The sequence below is a fragment of the Cibotium barometz genome, chromosome 21, assembly GCF_041138505.1.
Source record: "Cibotium barometz isolate CiBa-2024 chromosome 21, ASM4113850v1, whole genome shotgun sequence".
In the NCBI taxonomy this organism is placed as follows: Eukaryota; Viridiplantae; Streptophyta; class Polypodiopsida; order Cyatheales; family Cibotiaceae; genus Cibotium; species Cibotium barometz.
In genome coordinates, this window is record NC_141066.1 from 20,625,128 (window position 1) to 20,646,063 (window position 20,936).

At 42.1% G+C, this 20,936-nt stretch overlaps 1 protein-coding gene across 3 annotated transcripts in view; it reads right to left on the minus strand.

The window, feature by feature from the left end:
- Positions 1-16,702, minus strand: part of LOC147626939 (uncharacterized) — a 41,493-nt gene extending 24,791 nt beyond the window's left edge. The window contains exons 1-8 of one of the 3 annotated variants that reach the window (XM_086815494.1): positions 15,997-16,068; positions 15,454-15,538; positions 14,959-15,277; positions 14,505-14,717; positions 13,628-14,113; positions 13,396-13,515; positions 13,178-13,300; positions 12,195-12,302 (exon numbers count right to left, since the gene is read on the minus strand). In XM_086815494.1, coding sequence (XP_086671620.1) covers positions 12,195-12,302; positions 13,178-13,300; positions 13,396-13,515; positions 13,628-14,113; positions 14,505-14,717; positions 14,959-15,096 — 1,188 coding nt within the window. In that variant the 5' untranslated portion in view covers positions 15,097-15,277; positions 15,454-15,538; positions 15,997-16,068. Of the gene's footprint in view, positions 1-12,194; positions 12,303-13,177; positions 13,301-13,395; positions 13,516-13,627; positions 14,114-14,504; positions 14,718-14,958; positions 15,278-15,453; positions 15,539-15,996 lie in introns of all 3 variants that reach the window. The other 2 variants (XM_086815492.1, XM_086815493.1) reach the window with 2 other exon arrangements.
- Between the last annotated feature and the right edge of the window lie 4,234 nt (positions 16,703-20,936).

The following is a 20,936-nucleotide window of genomic DNA, read 5'->3' on the forward strand; positions in this document are numbered from 1 at the left end:
CAGATGCTTCATTATTTGAAGTTCAGGCTGCTATGTCGGATTCTTGGTATGACCAATTATTGACGTTTCTGACTAGAGGCACTATCCCAGGTGAGTTTACTGCAGATCAGAGAAGAAAGTTTGCTTTGAAGAGTAGACCTTTTTTGGTGATTGCAGGGGCATTATATATAGGAAGGGCATTGATCAAGTCATCAGAAGGTGTGTTCCAGATTTTGAACAGAATAATGTTATTCAAGAAGCACATTCTGGTGCAGCAGGTGGACATTTCTCAAGAGATATAACAAGAAAGAAAATTCTTCAGGCTGGATTGTGGTGGCCCACAGTTTTGAAGGATGCACATGAGTATGCTAAGAGGTGTGTCATATGTCAAAAGACTGGTCAACCAAATAATAAGGATAAAATGTCAGATCATCCTATTCTGCCACTAGAACCTTTCCAGAAGTGGGGGATGGATTTTGTGGGACCTGTTAAGCCTACAACAAGGAAAGGATGCAGGTATATTTTGGTTGCAACAGACTATTGTACTAAATGGATAAAAGCTGTAGCTTTGAAGGATAATAAAGCTTCAATTGTTGCAAGGTTCTTGTATCACAACATAATGACCAGGTAGGGGATCTCATTTCTTAAATGAGGTGATAGATGAATTAACTAAAACCCATATGATTGTACACAAAAAGTCTACAGCTTACCGTCCTCACGCTAATGGGCAGGCTGAAAGTACTAACAAAACATTGGTTAGAATCTTTAATAAGAAGATAGTGGCAGACAATCATAAGGATTGGGATGACAAATTGGACTCAGCATTATGGTCTTTTAGAACAGCCTTTAAGGTAACAACAGGGATGACACCATTTAGATTGGTGTATGGATTAGAAGCTGTGGTGCCTATGGAGTTTGTGGTGCCAAGTCTTAGAATCACAGCTGAGAAGATGTCTCCTAAATTGTCAATTCAGCATAGGAGTAAATATCTGATGCAGTTGGAAGAAGACAGGTTGGTCAATTCATATATCACTGAGGTGATCCAGAAGAGACGACATGCATGGGTGAGTATGAATGTCAAATTTAAAGTGTTTCAGGTTGGTGACTGGGTGATGGTGTACAACTCTCGATTGGGACCTCATCCAGGGAAGTTGACACTTAGATATAAAGGACCTTATCAGATTGTGGAGGATTTGGATCAAGGAACCTTTTTTGTGGCAGATGTCTTTGGAACAAGGGTAGAGAAGCCAATCAATGGTTTTAGGCTGAAGAAGTTTCCAGGGAAACCACCACATCTTGATTGGCCAGTTTCAGCTTTGGTGCATGTTGAGGAAGTCAGATCCGACTCACCAAAAGTTAACACATCACAGAGATGGATGTTCTTAAGGCAGAACATAGGTGTTGAGATGATGGCAAGAAGCTTAATTGTTGACACAGGGTGTTTTGATCAGTTGTTGCAGAGCTTGAAATTTGCTAAAGCTTTTGTCAGGGTTTGCTTCACTGAATTGTGTTGTGTTGGAAGTTGCTTAGTCGGACTTTACTGACTCGGAGTTTTTAAAATTAATATTTTTCCCAAAAGTCTCGAGTTGGGGACTGCATGCCTACTAAGAGTGATGATCAATACTTTATGGGATTTTTTGAGGAGTAACTAACTGGTCTGTTCCACCCAGTACTTCCTTAAGTCTTCTGACATGAAATACAGGATGAACTTTCACATGAGAAGGCAAATCCAATTCATATGCGACTGAACTAATCCGTCGTGTAATACGAAATGATCCAGAGTATCTAGGAAATAATTTCGGAGATCGACCCGTTCGTAAAGTCTCGGAATCTTTTAGAACTCGCAAATACACCATCGTTCCTTCAGCAAACTCTCTGGGTGAACGATGTCTATTAGAATAAAATGTCTCTGTCTTGAGCACTTCTAATAGATTCCTTCACAACTTGTAACATTTCTTGCATATCTTGCAAAAAATTACGTGCTGCATCATGCTGAAGTCCTTAAAATCCCACTGGAACAGGTGATCTAGGTTGAAAACCATACATAAGCATAAAAGGACTAAAACCTGTACTCGTATGCTTAGTACTATTATATGCAAATTCAAAGAAAAATTAGTGCCACTTGTCTGGTAACACCATATGTAAGAGAACTCACCAACAACCGATGCCGCGGCAGAAAACGCAGTCAAAAACTCCAACACTTGCCTCTGTAGAAGAAAACCTAGCCAAGAACCTTCAACAGCTTGCCACTGTAGAAGAAAACACAGCCAAGAAGACTAGCCAACAGCAAACAGAGGGCTGGCTGGACCAGAAAACGTAGCAAAGTAGTGAAACGCAACTACTGTTAGGGACTCATCTGCAGCCAAGAGGAAGCTATGGGAGAAAACGCAAGATCACCTTTTATATTAGCAATAAGCTTTACAATGGCAATTTGTCACAAAATTCCTTTCAGCTTCTATTTTTATACTGTTCATGTGTGGCATGTGAAGCCTAACATGACATACATGTTTGGCTGGTGTAGCCTGACATGGTGTCTATGTGGCATATGGAGCCTGACATGGTGTCTATGTGGCATATGGAGCCTGACATGATGGTACATGTGTGGCTTGTGGGGCCTAACATGGTGTACATGTATGGCTCATGGAGCCTGACATGATGTAATTCCCCGGGACTAGCTATCCTGGAGATCTTTTGTATTTATGTTCTGGGAAGGTTCCGGAAGAATCATGAGCCCTGGACATTTTATCGGATACAACTGAGCAAATGAGTGTTTCTTCCAGTTTAGCTGCACTCATGTGTGTGCATGACTTTGATTTTACCTTTGGATGACTTGTCTTGTTTGCCTGGACAACGCCTGAGATTTCTGCCTACGTTGTCCATGGGGCCGGGGACGCCTAGGCACCCTGTGGACGTGTATGTGCACACCTGTTTGAAACTAACAAGTGGTCTACATGTGTTTTGCAGGTAGTAAGTGTGCCCAAAAACTCAATTTACAACTTTATGGTTTCATATACTAATAATTATACAATTTGCGAGCACGTGGGGGAATCCCCCGCCACATGCTCTCATTGTATGTGCCCAGGCGCCGACCTGCTTCTTTACCTTGCAGGCGGCAACGCACATGTCTCACCTCTCTTGCCAGCAGGCGGCTGCGCCCAGGTGCCACCCTCTCTTGCTTGCAAACGGCTGCGCACAGGCCCTCCTTCTTTTGCCCGCAAGCGGCTATGCCCAGGTGTCCTTCTCTAGCCCCTATGCAGCTGCACTCAGGCGCCTCTGATACTTGTTCTCCCACTAGCGAGCTACAGGCGACTCTCTCCACAAGAAAGGCCCCGTTTGAGATTATTTATGGCAGAGTGGTCTTGCCACCCATCCTTCGTACAAAGGATGAGATTTTTGCAGCAGCTCATGAGTATGTTCGTGACTTGGATGTAGCCTTTGCTCAGGTACGGACAGCCATTGCAAGGTCACAAGATAAGCATAAAATGGCTGCTGACAAGCATAGAAGGGACATGCAAGTCAAAGAAGGTGATTAGGTTTTGCTGAAATTTGGGAAAGCTAGGCTTCGGAAGTGGCCAGGACGAGAAGGATCATATCCTAAGCTTTCTCCTCGCTATTATGGACCCTTCAAGGTGATTCAAAAGATCAATGAAGTGTCATACAGGCTTGCTTTACCTAGTCATTGGAATATTCACAATGCATTTCATGTGAGTCTTTTGTGGAAGTATGTCGGGCCAGATCCTGACGAGCCTGTCACACAGAAGATCCGCCAGATATTGATGAGCTTGAGGAGATCCTCCAGCCAAAACAGATTGTCTTTCACAAGGAGAGAAAGCTACCTGCAGGAAAGCTTTCTAGGAGATACCTTGTGAAGTTCAAGAATTATTTACCCATTGATGCAAAGTGGGTAAACGAGGATTATTTTGTTGATTACCCACAGTTGTTGCAGGCATATTTTGAGGCTTTTCAGTTGAGGACAACTCTTTAGAAGCCCGGGGGGATGTCACCAATTGGCCGACCACTTATAAGTGGCCAGACAACTTACAAGTTGTACACACTGAGCTGGACTTATTTAATCCACGTGGCGGCCAAAGGATGGACTATGGACAATTTTTGGGCCATCTTCAAGCAGGCGCCCCCTTCTAGACCTAAAAAGCACACGTGGGAGCTAATATTGGCGGAGGAACTCTCATATTGAAAAAGACTCTAGTTTTATGGAGGCGCCTGCTTTTTCTAGTGCATGGGAGCTGGTCGACTGCTTCTACAGGCTGTTTAGCCTTCTACCGGACAAAAACCTACCAGGTGAATGGGAGGTGCTGGCCGACCCCTTTTGCTGGCCGACTGATTTACAGCTTGTACAGAGGCTGGACAGATCATAAAAACAGGGAGGAAGAGCTGGTCGTGTGCATCTGGATAGTTTTCCTTCTGACCGAGGGCTTGAAGGCTTGTGTACTGCTGCTGGTCGCATACTTCTGTGGCTACTAAGGGCTGGTTGACTGTTGTAAACAGCCCCTCATGGCTGGTCGACTTGTCCTATGAGCCATACAGGAGGAAGGTGAAGATGCAAGGTTTTTCCGGGCTCATGCGGGAGTGCTATGGGCAGTCCATAGTTATCCTACATGTGCTTGACGCCGGAAGTGCCTTCTTGTATTGAGAATTGTCAACCAAATTCTACATATGTTTTTGTTTTGCTTCATATTGTACTGGAAGAGACAGGTGCTAGCCAGTGGAGAATCCTTGGGCACCCGTGAAGTTGTATTTGAAAGCAAACTCCTTTTTGCTAATCTAACCATAAAAGGGAAGGGGGGGGTGGGGTGTTCAGCCCATCCTCTGGCCCCTAGTGCAGTGTACTATGCAGAGATGTCATCTCCTTTTGTCAGACATGCTTATATGTATTTTCAGTTTTCATGATCGATAAGATTTACCGTGTACAATTGCCCTTCCGTTTACACAATTAGCCAGCAAGATATATATATATATATATATCTTGCTGGCACACACACACACACACACACACACACCCACCTAGATATATATATATATATATATATATACACACACACACACACACACACACACCTAGATATATATATATATATATATATATATATATATCTACACACACACACACACACACACACACACACACCTAGATATATATATATATATACACTTTTTTTTTTTTAGTAAAACCAGTAATTGTTATATTTTCATAAAGTCAATATACAAGACATTAGACTCCAAAGGAGAGCCTAATGGAAGCACACAAGAAAGTTTACATAATCATATTCTCCAGAGTGGAGAATATCCAAAGATCAAAAGCACTCGAAGAAAAGCTGAATACAAGATGCATCCATGTCACCCTCAAGGCAAGCAGCAAGTCCATCAATCAGATACAATCACCTGTTGCCAAAGCAAAAGACAAAGGAAAAGAGAAAATGCAGGAATCTACAGTGATTGATCATGATGGGTTTCAACAACCCAAGAAGGTGATTGCATTAAAGCAACGTCCCCTTCAATCTCGACAATGAGATGCTTCTTCTCCTTCACCAGGACAGGCTTCTACTTCAGCTCCTGTCCTACAAAACTGGGTCGGGGTTTTGAAAAAGGGCATCCCTATATGTGATTCAGATGAAGAAGAGAATGCCATCTCATTTATGGGCCATGATGGAATGCAACCCATGCAGGCCGATCCTTTGCCTTGTTGATGTTGTACATTCTGATGTCACCTTGTATATATCTTTTACATGCTACAAACACTTAAGTGCTTTACATACAATGTACAGAGTCTTTGCAATGCTTCAAAATGGAGACTTTTGTGGCACTATGTACATAAAATGCAGCCTGATATTGTCTGTTTACAAGAGCACAATCAACATTCCATGGCAGGTCAGCATGGATATTTTAGTGGCTATGACATATTTTATGCTGGCACCTCCACTTATTCAGGGGTATGTATTCTGGCTAGACATGAGTTGCAGCCTCAGTTAGCTTTTAATGACAGTAGTGGCAGATGGTTGGTTATACAATGCAATGTCAATGGGGATATACTTGAGTTTGCCTCTGTATATGCTTCGCAGACCTCTGCCATGAGGGCTTCTTTATGGGACTCCTTATCCAGATATCCATGGAGGTCCAATGCATTCATCTGTGGAGATTTTAACAATTCCCCTCTGCCAAGAGATAACACTACTTCTAAATCTCACATGTTATCTTTGGAAAGGCAGCAATGGGAGAGTATGCTTCTTGCGGTGCAGGCTGAAGACTTATGGCTGCTCCTCCAGGAAACCTTGCCCGGATACACTTTTCATCACAATGCATTCACCACATACTGGGCAAGGTTAGACAGATGGTACCTCTTTTATCCTCATCAATTTGCAGATTTCAGTCCTCATCTCTCCATTGACTTTTCCCTGGGATTATCAGATCATGCTCCGCTTTGGATGGATTTACACATTGGCCTGCCTTTGGATGATTTGCCTTCCCATTCTAGCAGGCTACTGCATGTAAATCAGGCCTATTTAAGGCACCAACATTTCCAGCAAATGATTAAACTTGCAATACAGCCTTTGTTTCAGCATGCCCAGGAGGATATCAATTATGCATGGGACAGCCTGGTTACCAGACTGCAGAATATCATTTGCAGCTATGGCAAGTGGTATATGTCTGAATGGAGAAATAAGATCAAAGAAGCAAAAAGGACAGCACAACAACTGACTGAATTTTCTCAGTCAAGACCTCTCTCTGAGGATGAACAAGAAGCTCTTTCACATGCTCATTTTCAATTGAATGCCAATGATCAGAGAAAATTGCATAAATGGCAGATCAGGGCGAGAACGAAGCCCCTCATGGATAAGGGCCTTTCATCCAAAGCTTTCTTTCAGGGCCTGCATGCTACTCGTAAGAAAAATTCATGCCTACGAGTTAGAAAGCTGGATGGCTCATGGACGCACTCTTTCTCTGATCTCCAAGATGAATGCCATAATTATTTTCAGAACATGTTCTCCCCTCCTGGCTCCCCATCAAATCAAATGATTGATGCTAGGACTGAATTCCTTCGACATGTCTCTGAAATAGTGGATAAGGATGCTGCTCTTACCATGGAGGGATCTTTCACTGCCACAGAGCTTGAGAATGCATTGTTTCACCTTAGCAGACATAAGTCTCCTGGTTGGGATGGCCTTACGGTGGAATTCTATATTGTCTTTTGGGATGACTTGAAAGAAGTCCTATTACAGATGATCAATGCAGCCTGGCAGGCAAACCAGATGCCACACTCATGGAAACATGGCATAGTAAAACTAGTGCCTAAAAAACATCTCTGTGATCTTCTGTCGGATTGGAGGCCCATTACTTTGATGCCAGTAGTTTATAAGCTTATTGCAAAGATGATGGTGCACCGGCTGCATACGATATTGGATGTGGGTCTTCATCCTTATCTATATATATACACACACACACACACACACACACACACACACACACCTAGATATATATATATATATATATATATCTAGGTGTGTGTGTGTGTGTGTGTGTGTGTGTATATATATATATATATATATATATATCTAGGTGTGTGTGTGTGTGTGTGTGTGTGTGTATATATATATATATATATATATATCTAGGTGTGTGTGTGTGTGTGTGTGTGTATATATATATCTAGGTGTGTGTGTATACACACACACACACACACACACACACACCTAGATATACATATATATATATATATACACACACACACACATACCTAGATATATATATATATATCTAGGTGTGTGTGTGTGTGTGTGTGTGTATATCTAGGTGTGTGTGTGTATATACACACACACACACACACCTAGATATATATATATATATCTAGGTGTGTGTGTGTGTGTGTACACACACACACACACACACACACACACCTAGATACACACACACACACACACACACACACACACACACCTAGATATATATACACACACACACACACCTAGATATATATATATATATCTAGGTGTGTGTGTATATATATCTAGGTGTGTGTGTGTATATATATATATATCTAGGTGTGTGTGTGTGTGTGTGTGTGTGTGTGTGTGTGTGTGTATATATATATCTAGGTGTGTGTGTGTGTGTGTGTGTGTGTGTGTGTGTGTATATATATATATATATCTAGGTGTGTGTGTGTGTGTGTGTGTGTGTGTGTGTGTGTGTGTGTACACACACACACACCCCTAGATGAATCCAAGAAAATGCCCGAATTCACGATATAAGAATGTGCAAAGGAATGGATGAATACAAGTGAATATGAGAGGGATGAATACAAGTGAATATGAGAGGCACATATATAGTGATATGAGGAACCGGTTGACTGCTCCTAGACCTGAGTCTTGACCGACTGATCCATGACTACCTAAATCAAGAGAAAAATAGATAAATGCCCAATAAATAGGCAGAGTCCCATAACACTGAGATGCACAATTCTAACAGGGAGGAGGGGATCGGAGCAGAGGGTGGGGCAAGAAGAGAGGCGCAACAGGGAGGGAGGGAGGGATGGACAAGGGCTGCGAAGGGGGGATATGGGGAGAAGGGTTCACCTACCGGGGAGGGGGGAGGGCGAGGCTGAGAGTCCAGGCCCACCGCAGCTCTGGAAGGTCAGATGGCCCCTCCGGAACCTAAAAGCCTAGAGGGGAATCTCGACGAGGTAACCACCTCCAGAAGGGGACAGCCGCGGGGGAGGGGTTCCTCGACAGTACTGGTGGGCCCATCACCATCGAGGGACTGCTGAGATAAATACTCAAAACAGTTCTTTGATGACACAAGCATATCCTCTTGGATCCTACTAATCTAGCGCGCCTATCTCTACTCTAGACTTTTTGTAAAAAAAGACAAACAGATGGATCATGATGTTAGTAATTTATGTAGATGACTTGATTATCACTAGTGATAGCGATGCTAACATACATGATGTTAGGATACTTTTAAAGCAGAAGTTTGAGATAAAGAAATTAGGTGAGCTATAGTATTTCTTCGGTATAGAGATGGTGAGATCACCTCATGGCATTTTGTTGTTACAGAAATGGTATGGCTTGGACATGTTGTCCAAGTATTGTATGACAGGCTGTAAGCCTATTTCAATGCCATTGGAGTGAAACACAAAGTTTTCCACGGATACAGGTGAGCTTTTGGAGGATCCCACTATGAACAGGCCTAGTGGGTAACTTGATCTACGTGACCATTACTAGGCCAGATTTGGGCTATGTTCTTGGACTTGTGAGTCAATTTATGCAGGTCCCCAAGAAGCCACACGTGGATATGGTTGGACGGATTCTCAAGTACATAAAGTCCATAGTTGATTATGGAATTTTCTATGAGGCTAGTGTAACACACGAAATCTCTGGGGGTCTTCTTTCAACCCTAAACACCATTGAGAACATGCTAATGCAAAAACGCAGACAGAAGGGAGAGTATAGAGAGAGAGAGATGCTGGAAATTCAATATATTCATATGGTACAAAAAGATACCTAATCTACAGCCATAGGCTGCCTTACATAAAAGGTGGTAAACACCAAAATCTGTCATACTCTAAGGACCCAACTCAAATGGAGTTGAATGACTATAACAATGAGCTCATGTGCCTTTTATAGGCCCTTTGGACACAAGGAGAGCTTGCTGGTCGGCCAGGCAATTTCTCCATAAAACATAGCGCTTGCAGCCCGCCTCTGATCTGGTACAGCCGACTTTGTTATATGCAGCCGACAGCAACCCTGGTCTAACCGACAGTCTTCCATGCCTTGCTCCAAGTCCACACTAGCCTCTTCTGCACCTTATGCTCCATCTTCTGGTTCTACTGCTCTTTTTCTGGCTGCCCCTTCTGGACTAGCTCCAGAGAATGTCCATGGCATTTCATGCACATGACATCCCCCTCTGCTAAACTTGATGACGGGATTCCAACTTCTTGTTGGATGACTGTCATCATCCCATTCTGTTCCCTGAATCCCTCTGTCATCCATCCGTCTCTGGCAACCCTTTTCTCTGAAAACCCGGCCCGGTCTCCAAAACCACTCTAACTCTGAATAAAATCTATGCATCTGTTCCCTCCAGTCCCCAATCCATTCCTGCCTTGACTCTGAACACTGTCTTGGTCTTCATTCTTGAGAAATGAGTCTGGCACTCTCACATCACCCCTTGGAGGATAATCCTCCCTTGGGACCGTTGCCCAAGAACCTATCTCGCTCACAGGACTGCCATCTCCTCTGGCTTTGTGGAACACCACCAACAAACCTCCTGGGAACTCTTCCCGTTCTGTGTTCCTTGTCTTGGGCTTCGTATCCGTGTACTTTCCTGTACCTTCGACCTGTACACCATCATATGGGACCGAATCAGTGTTTAGCTTTGCTGAGCTTGATGCTCTGATACCAATGTAACACGCAGAAGCTCTAGGGATCTTCTTTCAGCCCTAAACACCACTGAGAACATACTGATGCAAAAACGCAGACAGAAGGGAGAGTAGAGAGAGAGAGAGAGAGAGATGCTGGAAATTCAGTATATTCATATGGTACAAAAAGATACCTAATCTACAGCCATAGGCTGCCTTGCATAAAAGGTGGTAAACACCAAAATCAGTCCTACTCTAAGTACCCAACTCATATGGAGTTGAATGACTATAACAATGAGCTCATGTGCCTTTTATAGGCCCTTTGGACACAAGGAGAGCTGGCCGACTGCTGGTCGGCCAGCCGACCAAGCAATTTCTCCATAAAACACAGCGCTTGCAGCCCGCCTCTGATCTGGTACAGCCAACTCTGTTATGTGCAGCCAACAACAACCCTGGTCCAGCCGACAGCCTTCCATGCCTTGCTCCAAGTCCACACTAGCCTCTTCTGCACCTTATGCTCCATCTTCTGGTTCTACTGCTCTTTTTCTGGTTATCCCTTCTGGACTAGCTCCAAAGAATGTCCATGGCATTTCATGCACATGACAGCTAGCATAGAGATACAGCTACGTGGATACACACATGCTGATTGGGATGGTAATGTCACAAACAAGAGATCTACCAACAGTTTTATTTACTTTTCTATAAGACTAGCATAGAGATACAGCTACATGGGTAATGTCGCAAACAGGAGATCTACCAACAGCTTTATGGACTTTTCTATGAGGCTAGCATAGAGATACAGCTACATGGGTACACATACTGATTGGGCTAGTAATGTCACAAACAGGAGATCTACCAACAGCTTTATGTTTTCTTTTGGGAGTGTTGCTGTGAGTTGGAGTAGCAAGAAACAACCGACAGTTTTCTTGTCGAGTATAGGGACAAAGTACAAGGACACTACTATGGTAGCTTGTGAGGTAGCTTGGTTTCAGAAGCTACTTGGTGATATGAGTGAGTCAATGGATAGGGCCGTTGTCATTTATTGTGACAACATAAGTAGCATACAGTTGGCCAGTAACCCAGTATACCATGCTAGGACGAAGCACGTTGAGGTGCATTATCACTTTGTGAGAGAAAATTCCAACAGGTGATGTAGATCTGATATATGTCAACACACAAGATCAAGTGGCTAACATCTTAACGAAGGTACTTGGTTTAGAGAAGCTCCACAGGTTTAGGAACTTACTTAGAGTGCAATGTGTGGAGTTAAGCTTAAACGGGAGTGTAGAGATAACAAGCTCAACTAGTACTGCGGACATTGATACCCAGCCTGGGTGATAGCTTCCGCACTTATGCCACTGGCACGGTTGGTAAGATTATGATTGATATGCTGCCAGAGGATGAGGTGTGTAACAACCATATTTAGATTACTAGACTATGGCATAGTTATAGCGCCAGCTCATATAGTCGGGTTGACAAAAGGAACCAACCATTGTATGTTATAGGAGTGTACTTTCCCTTATAGTATGTACTCTTATCTCTTTAGTTTATGGTTATAGAGAAGAGAAGAAAATTCAACCATGAATCTCTCGTGTCTTGTTCTCTCGTATGTGTGTTTGCTTTGCAAGAAACTCAAGCTCTCCCTCTCCTCCGCATTCTCTTTAAGGGACTTGTCTTTGCATGCATGAAGAGGCACCCAATATGCAGACCTAATGCCAGATAGAGCACAAGTCTTGGCAGCATTAAGCTGGGCTTGCTGCAACCCAATACGACAGGGACACCACCATTCACAGTTGCAAATAAAAACCTGTTTCCAAGTGAGGATGCGAAGAGGAGAATCCTTACACACCTTTTCATATGGGGTCCGTAATCGGTTCAACATTCGGAACTCATCCAGTGCTTCCCCAAGTACAAAGTTCTCAAATTCAGCTCTTACTCCAAGCTTTGCAGGATCCACCTAATCAATCACACATTTTTGGACTTCAGGACCATCAACTAGAAAAGACACTTTTAAAGAAATATTTATCTACACAGGCTTGTGTAAGCATGCACAACCATGAATTTATGCCTACAAACATACATACATGCACATGCACCAGATGCGCACACCATACATACATACATTACAACCATTCATACATATGCACCATGTATCTGCTGCATGCATGCTATACATATGCACATACATATACAATATCTGGTGCATGCCCGCCATTCATATACACCAGCACAATTCCATCATCAAGCCAAAGTTCCAATATTCTTATGGTGATCCCAAAAGTACTTGTACATGCATGCATACAAACATAAATATGCATACCATGTACCTGCAAATGCAGACCATGCAAGCATACATATACACTAGCACATTTCCACCACCACCAAAAGTACTCAACCCAAAGTTCAGATGCTCTTCTGCCAATCCAAGAGTACTCAAGTCCAGTCATCTGATTTAGGCATATAAATGCGAACACATGCATGAACAAACCTTAATGATCTCCCATAAGCACGCACACATCTTATATCCACATGCATACATAGACAAACCTTCTAACAGATATGAAGAGGAGGTTGGCACTATAACCTAGACATTTGTGGCATAAGCCCTCAACACATGCAGCTTGAGCCCTGACAACATGTGCCACACGAGCCCTTGCAACATGTGACTACAACGTAGACGGGATGTGAGCCCTCTTGTGACAGGTACCACTAGTGTGTCGTATGCTTATCTTTTCAGATCGTTAAAATGTGAAATGTCAGTCACACAAAAACGATTCATGATTAGAAAACTGAAGTGGACAATTCCGTGTAGTCATGATGCAGAACCCTCACCTTTTCAAGCTTAGCAAGAACATTATCCATAGAAGCATCTTGGACTGCAAACATCTGTTTGCAAGCACCCATGATTTTGTCGTGAACTGCTCCGAAAACCCAGACCTCGCTCGCCGACCAAAGCTGCCAAATCCAAATAGAAACCAGTCAAAATACATCAGAATCAATATTATCCAAGAGAAAAAAACTGCCACAAAAATGGTTAGTGATCTCTAAACCTGGTCCATAAGCTCTTCATTAGTGATACAAGGCTCCATAGAAAGATTGTTTGCCAAGATTTGATCCACCAAAGCCTTCACAATTCGTCGTGCTGTCCCTTTCCATGCCTCCAGACGTAACTGTATTAAGTGCCCACTTCGTAAGGCTAGTCATGAACCTCTATTTTAAGAGGAATATTGAACATGCAAAAATAGAATGAACAAATGAGTTGGTGATGTCAGCCCTAATTACCTCATCCGGCAAAGATGAGTCACCCATCTGATAGGAGCCTTTGAAGTGATCCACCATCGAGGCTGCCTGCTCCAGCGCCCGGAAATTCAAGTAGCTGGAGCGTAGAAAATCAGTGCAGCCCTGGAGAGTTTCTAGATCACACCAGAGCGGTTTTGGTGGTTTTGTATCAACTACTTTTATCCTATCACTTGTTGTCGTGCCACCACCTTCCGTCTTTGTTTGAGAAAGTGTGGGAGAAGGTGGCCGCGGCGGCTGGCTACATTCCCGGACTTTGAACAAAGGTGGGTACGCTTCCCACCTCAATCCGAACGGTGGTTTCAGCAATGAGTTTGTTTGGAAAAAAACTCTGGTTTGGTCGATGGCTTCAGAAGCCTGCTGCAAAGCTTTGCTTCTTCTCGATGACTTTTTGGAATCTTTCTTTGCGCCACTTGCATCAGCAAGAGAACACGCTTCCTCAACTCCAGCTTTCCATACCTCCGCTTCCGCCTGCCATGAATTTACTTTTGTGTCAGAAACAACTCTATTTAATACACTCGTGTACAACCCTTTAGGGCACACAAAACACACAGCCGTTAGTACACTTGTTATTAAAGAGACTGATCAGATGCGATGTGAGTTGGTTTTCTTGCCATTTCTCTCCCTGGCATCCTTGGAGGACAGCCATCTGAGACTCAGTATTGAAATTAAAGAGAATGATCAGATGGAACAATGTAAGTTGGTGTTTTGACTTCTCTCTCTCCCAAAGCCACCGAGTCCTTGGGAGGCAGCCATCTGAAACTCGGTATTAAAATTTAAAGCGGCAGCAATCACAACAGCATGATTAGGTTTCCCACCTTATTCTTTTTCCAGATAAAAGATCAGAAAGCTCTTGGATTACCTGGCTTGGGAACATTACAAAACATGTCTTTCCTCTCCGTGGCTTGATTGTAATCACGGCTGTATCTGTCTGAGAGAAGGTTTGATCGGATGCTACCAGCTTTAACAAGTTCTTCCAAATGCGTTTCTTTGTGGGATACTTTGATGATTTCAAATTTGGCGACGAGAATGGCTTGTGAAGTCCAACCACGCATCTAGCGAGAGAGAGGGTTTTCTGCATGCAACCATGTACAAATTATTAAAACAAGCAAGCAAGTCCCCAAACACAGGGGACCCTCCAAAACACACAGGGGTGCGTACACAGTGCACACACATAGTAAAGGGCTTAAAAGTATATCATGCTGAAGAAATATAATAAAAATATCTGCATATATATGTCATACATACACACATGCATAGATAAATCAAGTTATTCTGTGCAGTACAAAGGATTTGTAAAATTTGCAGTTTGATACCTCAATTTTGCTCCTTTGATCACAAGAAAAGACTCTCAGTGCTCCTGGAGTTAGGACTAGAAACTGCCGCTTCCATTCTGAGCTGATCCAGACATGGCCCCATCCTGTGCGTTCATCTAATCTGTTATCCTTCTCCATTCCTTATTTGAAACCCAATTTCAGGCCCTGCTTTTCTGCTTTCCTGAAAACCCTCCTCTGCCTTCTTCTATAAAATGTTGAGCTATGGCCCTCCCATTATAAAACCCATTGCCAAAAGCTATGGCTTCTGCAGCTTTCTCCTGATTCACAGCAATTTTGCGCTTGTGGATTCATGATTGAACTGTTGATAATGTCATAAGACACTCTGTCAGTTCATTCAATTCTCCCTCTCTCTCTCTCTCTCTCTCTCTCTCTCTCTCTCTCTCTCACACACACACACACACACAACCCCCCCGGACAAAAACTCCTCCATTTTGCCTCTTTTTGCAGCTTGCTCAGCATCAAAACAAAGCTTACCCTTCGCCTTGATGTAGATTGCTTCAAAATCACTCTAATAACTCGAATTTCTTGACGCCTACTTTAATTGAAATTGACACGCTTTCTGAAAATTAACCCCCTAAAAAAGTGTGAGATTACCACAAACCCACTTCACTTAAAGCTACAAAAAAAAAAAGATGGGTTTTCTTGCAAACAGAGAGATGTGAAGCTACAAAACACAGATGGATTTTTCTGAAGCTTTCTAATAAATTTACAGAATTTATAAAATAAAATACAGTGAGACTACTACAAACTGAACCTAGGGTTTTTCTGAGAAATTAAAAGTTACAAAAAAATCAGAGGGTTACTACAAATCCACTTCACTAAAGAGATGGGTGTCTCTAAAAGTTTATCCAAAAGAAAAGGGAAGTGTGAGATTACTACAAACATACTTCCCAAAAAAAAAAAAAAACCAAAAAAAAGAGTGAGAGAGAACTACAAACCGATCAGCAGTATGCAGGCCACAAAAACCACTGTTGTGAAGAAGGAGGGGAGGGGGAAATTCTGGGTTTTTGGTTGTACCTACTGTTGGGGGGAGACCAGCGCTTGTTTGTTGTGGAGTTTGTTGTTGAGCTATGTTCGGAATTGAAGCTGGGTACTGTTTGTCTGGAGCATTTTTCTCCTAAATAGTTCTACCAGTTTTGTCCACTTTGAAAGACTCAGTTCTTTTGTTTGTCCAGCCATGCGGAAGACACCTGCGAAAAGAGCGCGTAAAGGGCACCTCCTTGTAGTGCGCTCTGACGTGGCTTGCCATGTCATGGTAGAGCAAGCACCTGCATGCTTTTTTTGCTTACATGGCACCTTGGTCCGTCGTCGCGTTAGTGCACTCCAACCTGGCTTACCATGTCATCTAGCACGGCCCTTGCATGGTGCCTCATTGCCAATGTGGAAACATAAATCCACCCCTCCTCATTAACTTCTCAGGCCCATTACCATTCCTAGTCTCGACAAAGTTTGTGTGGCAACCACCTAAAGAGGCATCACAGCGACCGACAATCCTCTCGACTATTTATAGGCCCAACTCTGTCGAAATGCACTTGCTTGTTCCCATTTCTAAGAAGAATTTGAGCACAAAGCAATCCTCCGTTTTGAGCTAGACCACATTAGAATCCACATAGGATTTGAACCACCCTTTCGCCTTGGCAATGTGTAAAGGGCCATGTCATCTAGAAGGATCCGACAACTCGAGTGAATGTTACTACCCCTTGCCTCTTCCTCCTATCAATGTGTAATCCTTTTTAGCTAACATCACATTATATTGTGACCAGCGTCAACCCCTTGTCCCCACATGGGTTAGGTTTGGCCTTCTTACTAGAGCCAATAACCACACATTAACACAACAAAATGTTCCTCATATGGGCATCCATCCCATTTGTCAAGAAAACTAAGGGCCTTTTCGTACTAGCAATGAGGGTCCATCAATAGAACAAATCTTGCTTATCCTTCATGTTTTGCATACTTACAGAGTTTCTCATGTAAAGAAAACAAAAGTAATATGCTTAATTGATGTTGTTGAATTCTCTAAAGTTGAAATACATCTAGTTCGATGATATCTACAAGTATTGCTCACATAACTTATACACTTGAAGTAAGCAACATATGACATAATTTAAAGAAGAGTGTTTGAGGAGGGAAGAACAATGTTTGGAATATCCAAAGATAACTTTTGGTAACATGTATCTTTTCTTTTACATGAAGCTCTATCGAAGTGACTTAGTCTTAGCATGTGGAGGTTAATTAAGCTCTATCGAAATGACTTAGTCTTAGCATGTGGAGTTTGATTAAACTCACGCTCCCATTGCTTCTCAACCTTCTTCCTAGGCATTCAAGTGCCTACTAACATGAAGCGCTAATGTGAAGTGTGAACCCTTGCACACTTTCCAATGCAACATGGCACTTTCACTTTCTTTAATTTCCAAGTTTGTAGATTCCTCTAATCTTTCTTTTTGTTTTTTTGAATGATTGAGTTCTTATGATATTAGCATATAGTGTAGTGCCACTCTTGTAAAGGTGTATTTTACACTTCAACCTCCACTTTAAACCTCTATTCTTTTGTCTTTCACATTCTTACTCCACTGAGTTGTAAAGGGGCCAAGTGCCACTCCATAGTCTTGGCAACTAGTAAAAGACTTCCACCAAGTAAGTTACTTTATTTAATGCCTTAGCTGTAATTCTTGAAAGCCTCCCATCCATATTTTGATTTAATAGCTTTGAGTCAATTCTTCTTGATTTCTGTCTTGTTGCTTTCCCTCCAACTTTTTGTTGTTTGGTCACCCGAGGCAAAGACTTGTTCTCTCTCAACCTTTTTGTTGTTTGGTCAGCCAAGGCAAATAATTGTTATCTCAACCTCATATACCTTTTTTTTCCAAACAAAGTGAATGGAAAGTCAATAAACATACATTTAGCCACCTTTTTCCTTAGATACATCAATTATTTTCCATTGGATGCTTCACTTTTCACCTACTCTGTTTTGTTTTGGCACACCGACTAAAGGAAACTCCATAGTTTGTGTGAATTGACTGAGTTTGAAAGTCATATTTTTATTTTTATTTAGTTTTTCAAGTGATAAGATGAAAACATAAGCTCTAATTTTTTTATAAAATTTTAAAATTTGCTTGAGTGTGGGTATCCATCTCAAAGGACCATATGGGGTATGATTACTTTGTTTACAAATGCATATTTATGCGTCCATGCATGATTACTTATCTACAAAGGGTAACAAATCCTTGACTACTTTGTGAGATTATAGAAGATTGAATTCAAATCTTGTCACTTATGGGGTCGATTTTTTGGGACCTCTAAAAAGTTAATCATATGCATGAGAAACATAAAATTTGACCACATAAATAGTCGGCATCATGCATATAGCCACCTTCTACAAGGCATACACATGTTACTTTTTTAGATACAATACAAAAAATGGCGATTTTATCAACTAGATTTTACATTTCCATTTTTTAAAACGAACCAATAAATCCTTAAATCCTTGTTTTGAGGGTTTTTAAGCACATTAAATGGTAACACCAATTGCATCATGAGAGAAAGGGGTTTGACTCCTTGTTTTGAGCGTTTTTTAGCAAACTTGTTTTGAGGGTTTTTTAGGAAACCTGTTGCCTAAGCACATTAAATGGGAACACCAATTGCATCGTGAGAGAAAGGGGTTCTACTCTAGAGTAGTATAACCTTAGGAGTTGACACACGGACTAGGGGCTACTTTACCTCTTTCCACTATGTGCACAGTGCACACACACAACATCTAGAGAACACCACTTAGCTAGACAATGGAAAATGACACTTAGCTACACTTAAATCAAGGCACAACATAACACACAAGAGCATACAAAAAGCACCTAAAGATCTCCTTTTGATATAAACATACACATTACACAACGAGTACACACAATGGTCACAAAGGAGGAAGGCCACAATAAGCACTATGGTAATAATATAGTCAAGAATCAACCACTACAATAGCCTACTAATTTTTATTCCACAATGAGTACACACAGTGGTCACAAAGGAGGAAAGCCACAATAAGCACTTTGGTAATAATATAGTCAAGAATCAACCACTACAATAGCCTACTGATTTTTATTCCACAATGAGTACACACAGTGGTCACAAAGGAGGAAAGCCACAATTTTTATTCCATAACAAGTACACACAGTGGTCACAAAGGAGGAAAGCCATAACAAGCACTATGACAATAACATAATCAAGAATTAGCTACAATAAACTTCTTGGAAAGTCCCAGATCTTGCCATATTTGTGGGTCCCTGACCCCTCGAATCATATAGGCGATGGGAGTATCACCCATCCATGTGGTAAATGGGCCCTTCAATGCCATGCTCTAGTTGATGTAATTGGTGTAGTGGTGAAAAGCATCCTTAGCTATTGTGCATCTACATGCCCACACTTTGGTGCCCATCATGTGAGTGCTTGTCCTCCTAATAACTTCTCTTCCACCCACATGTATTCCACACTTCACCAGTATTTTGCACTTTTGACCATGGGCACCTAGGGTAGCTTATCCCCCTTAATAAAACCTTAACGCGTACAAAGCACCAAATTTGTTGTAGTAAATAGGTGTGCACAGACACTAACAATAACCCAAAAAACCCTTATTTTAGTTTTATTTTTTCTAGATGCCCATCGATCCTTAAACTACACATCAATGGGGTAAGAGTAGGCATGTTGGGTAAGGTGAGAGGGAAAGAGTGTGTCAAGGTATTCCTTCTAATCGCTTGAAAGCTCGTGAATAGCTATATTTCCAGCTCGTTTTTGTCTTTTGCTCGCCACCCGAGTGTTGACCCAGTGTTTTTTATGGCAGTTCATGGCAATGTAGATACTTGGCCTAGCCCTGTCTGTGCAAGTGCCTACGTTGCTCAGCCCAGTAGTCCTCTATGTTGGTTCCTATGGATGTGTACCTTAGGTGTGTATTGTCCTTTGGTGTAGATACTTGGCCTGGCTCTATCTGTGCAAGTGCCTAGGTTGCTCAGCCCAGTAGTCCTCTATGTTGGTTCCTGTGGGTGTGTACCTTGGGTATGTATTGTCCTTTGGGTTCAAAGCTCTCCCCTTCACTCTTCTTTGGTGTCTTTATTCTCTTATGTGGTGGCTCTACTCCTCCACCAACATCATTATTATCATCATCTTCATGAGAGTTTGGGTTGGGTATTCAAACCGCCGGTCGAGGGGGAGGCTGAGGTCAGAGCGCCTGTAACCCAAGTATCAGCGAGATAAGATCAGGCATGGAGTAAAATCAATCTATAACTATTCCTCCTTGTTTAAAGCTATGGTATAATAATGAGCAAGAGACCTCTAGAATAGGATGCACTCTTCACAATGCTTCCATTTCAAGCAACCGCATTGTATTGTGAAGTGTCCTCATAGAGCTTCCACACCAAGTGTCCAAATTTTGAATCCTAATGTCATTTCTTATGTTTGAAAATGTTACGGATTTGAACATGCTTTTACAAGGATTGTCCCAACCACGTGACAATTGTCCCAATGGGAAAAGCATAGCCACTTCGAACGAGCCTTGACCTATTAACTATACAAGCAAGACTTATCCATATAGTCCCCCTTAGCCCATCACAAGGCTCTTAGCTAAGACAAAGGAATTGGATGACTAAGCTGAGTAGCCTAAGAAGAAACCCAAGGTAAAAGCCCCAAGGTATCCTTTGAAAAGGCTAAAGGACCGAAACCATGCTAAAAGAAAAAGTCATAAAAGAGTACATAGAAAAGCATGATCGATATACAAAGTGGTTCAGATGAGATCTCCAAAGCTCTCCCTATAGCAAATGATCTCCCAATCAAGCCAACCTTGAGGAATAGAAGAAACCAATTGACTAACCTCCCCAAGAAATCGAGAGAGTACCCTAAATCAGTGTTGGAGAGGAAGTGCAAGTGAAATAAGCTCCAAAGCTTATAAGGAATGTATAAGTTAAATTAGAGCCAAGAAT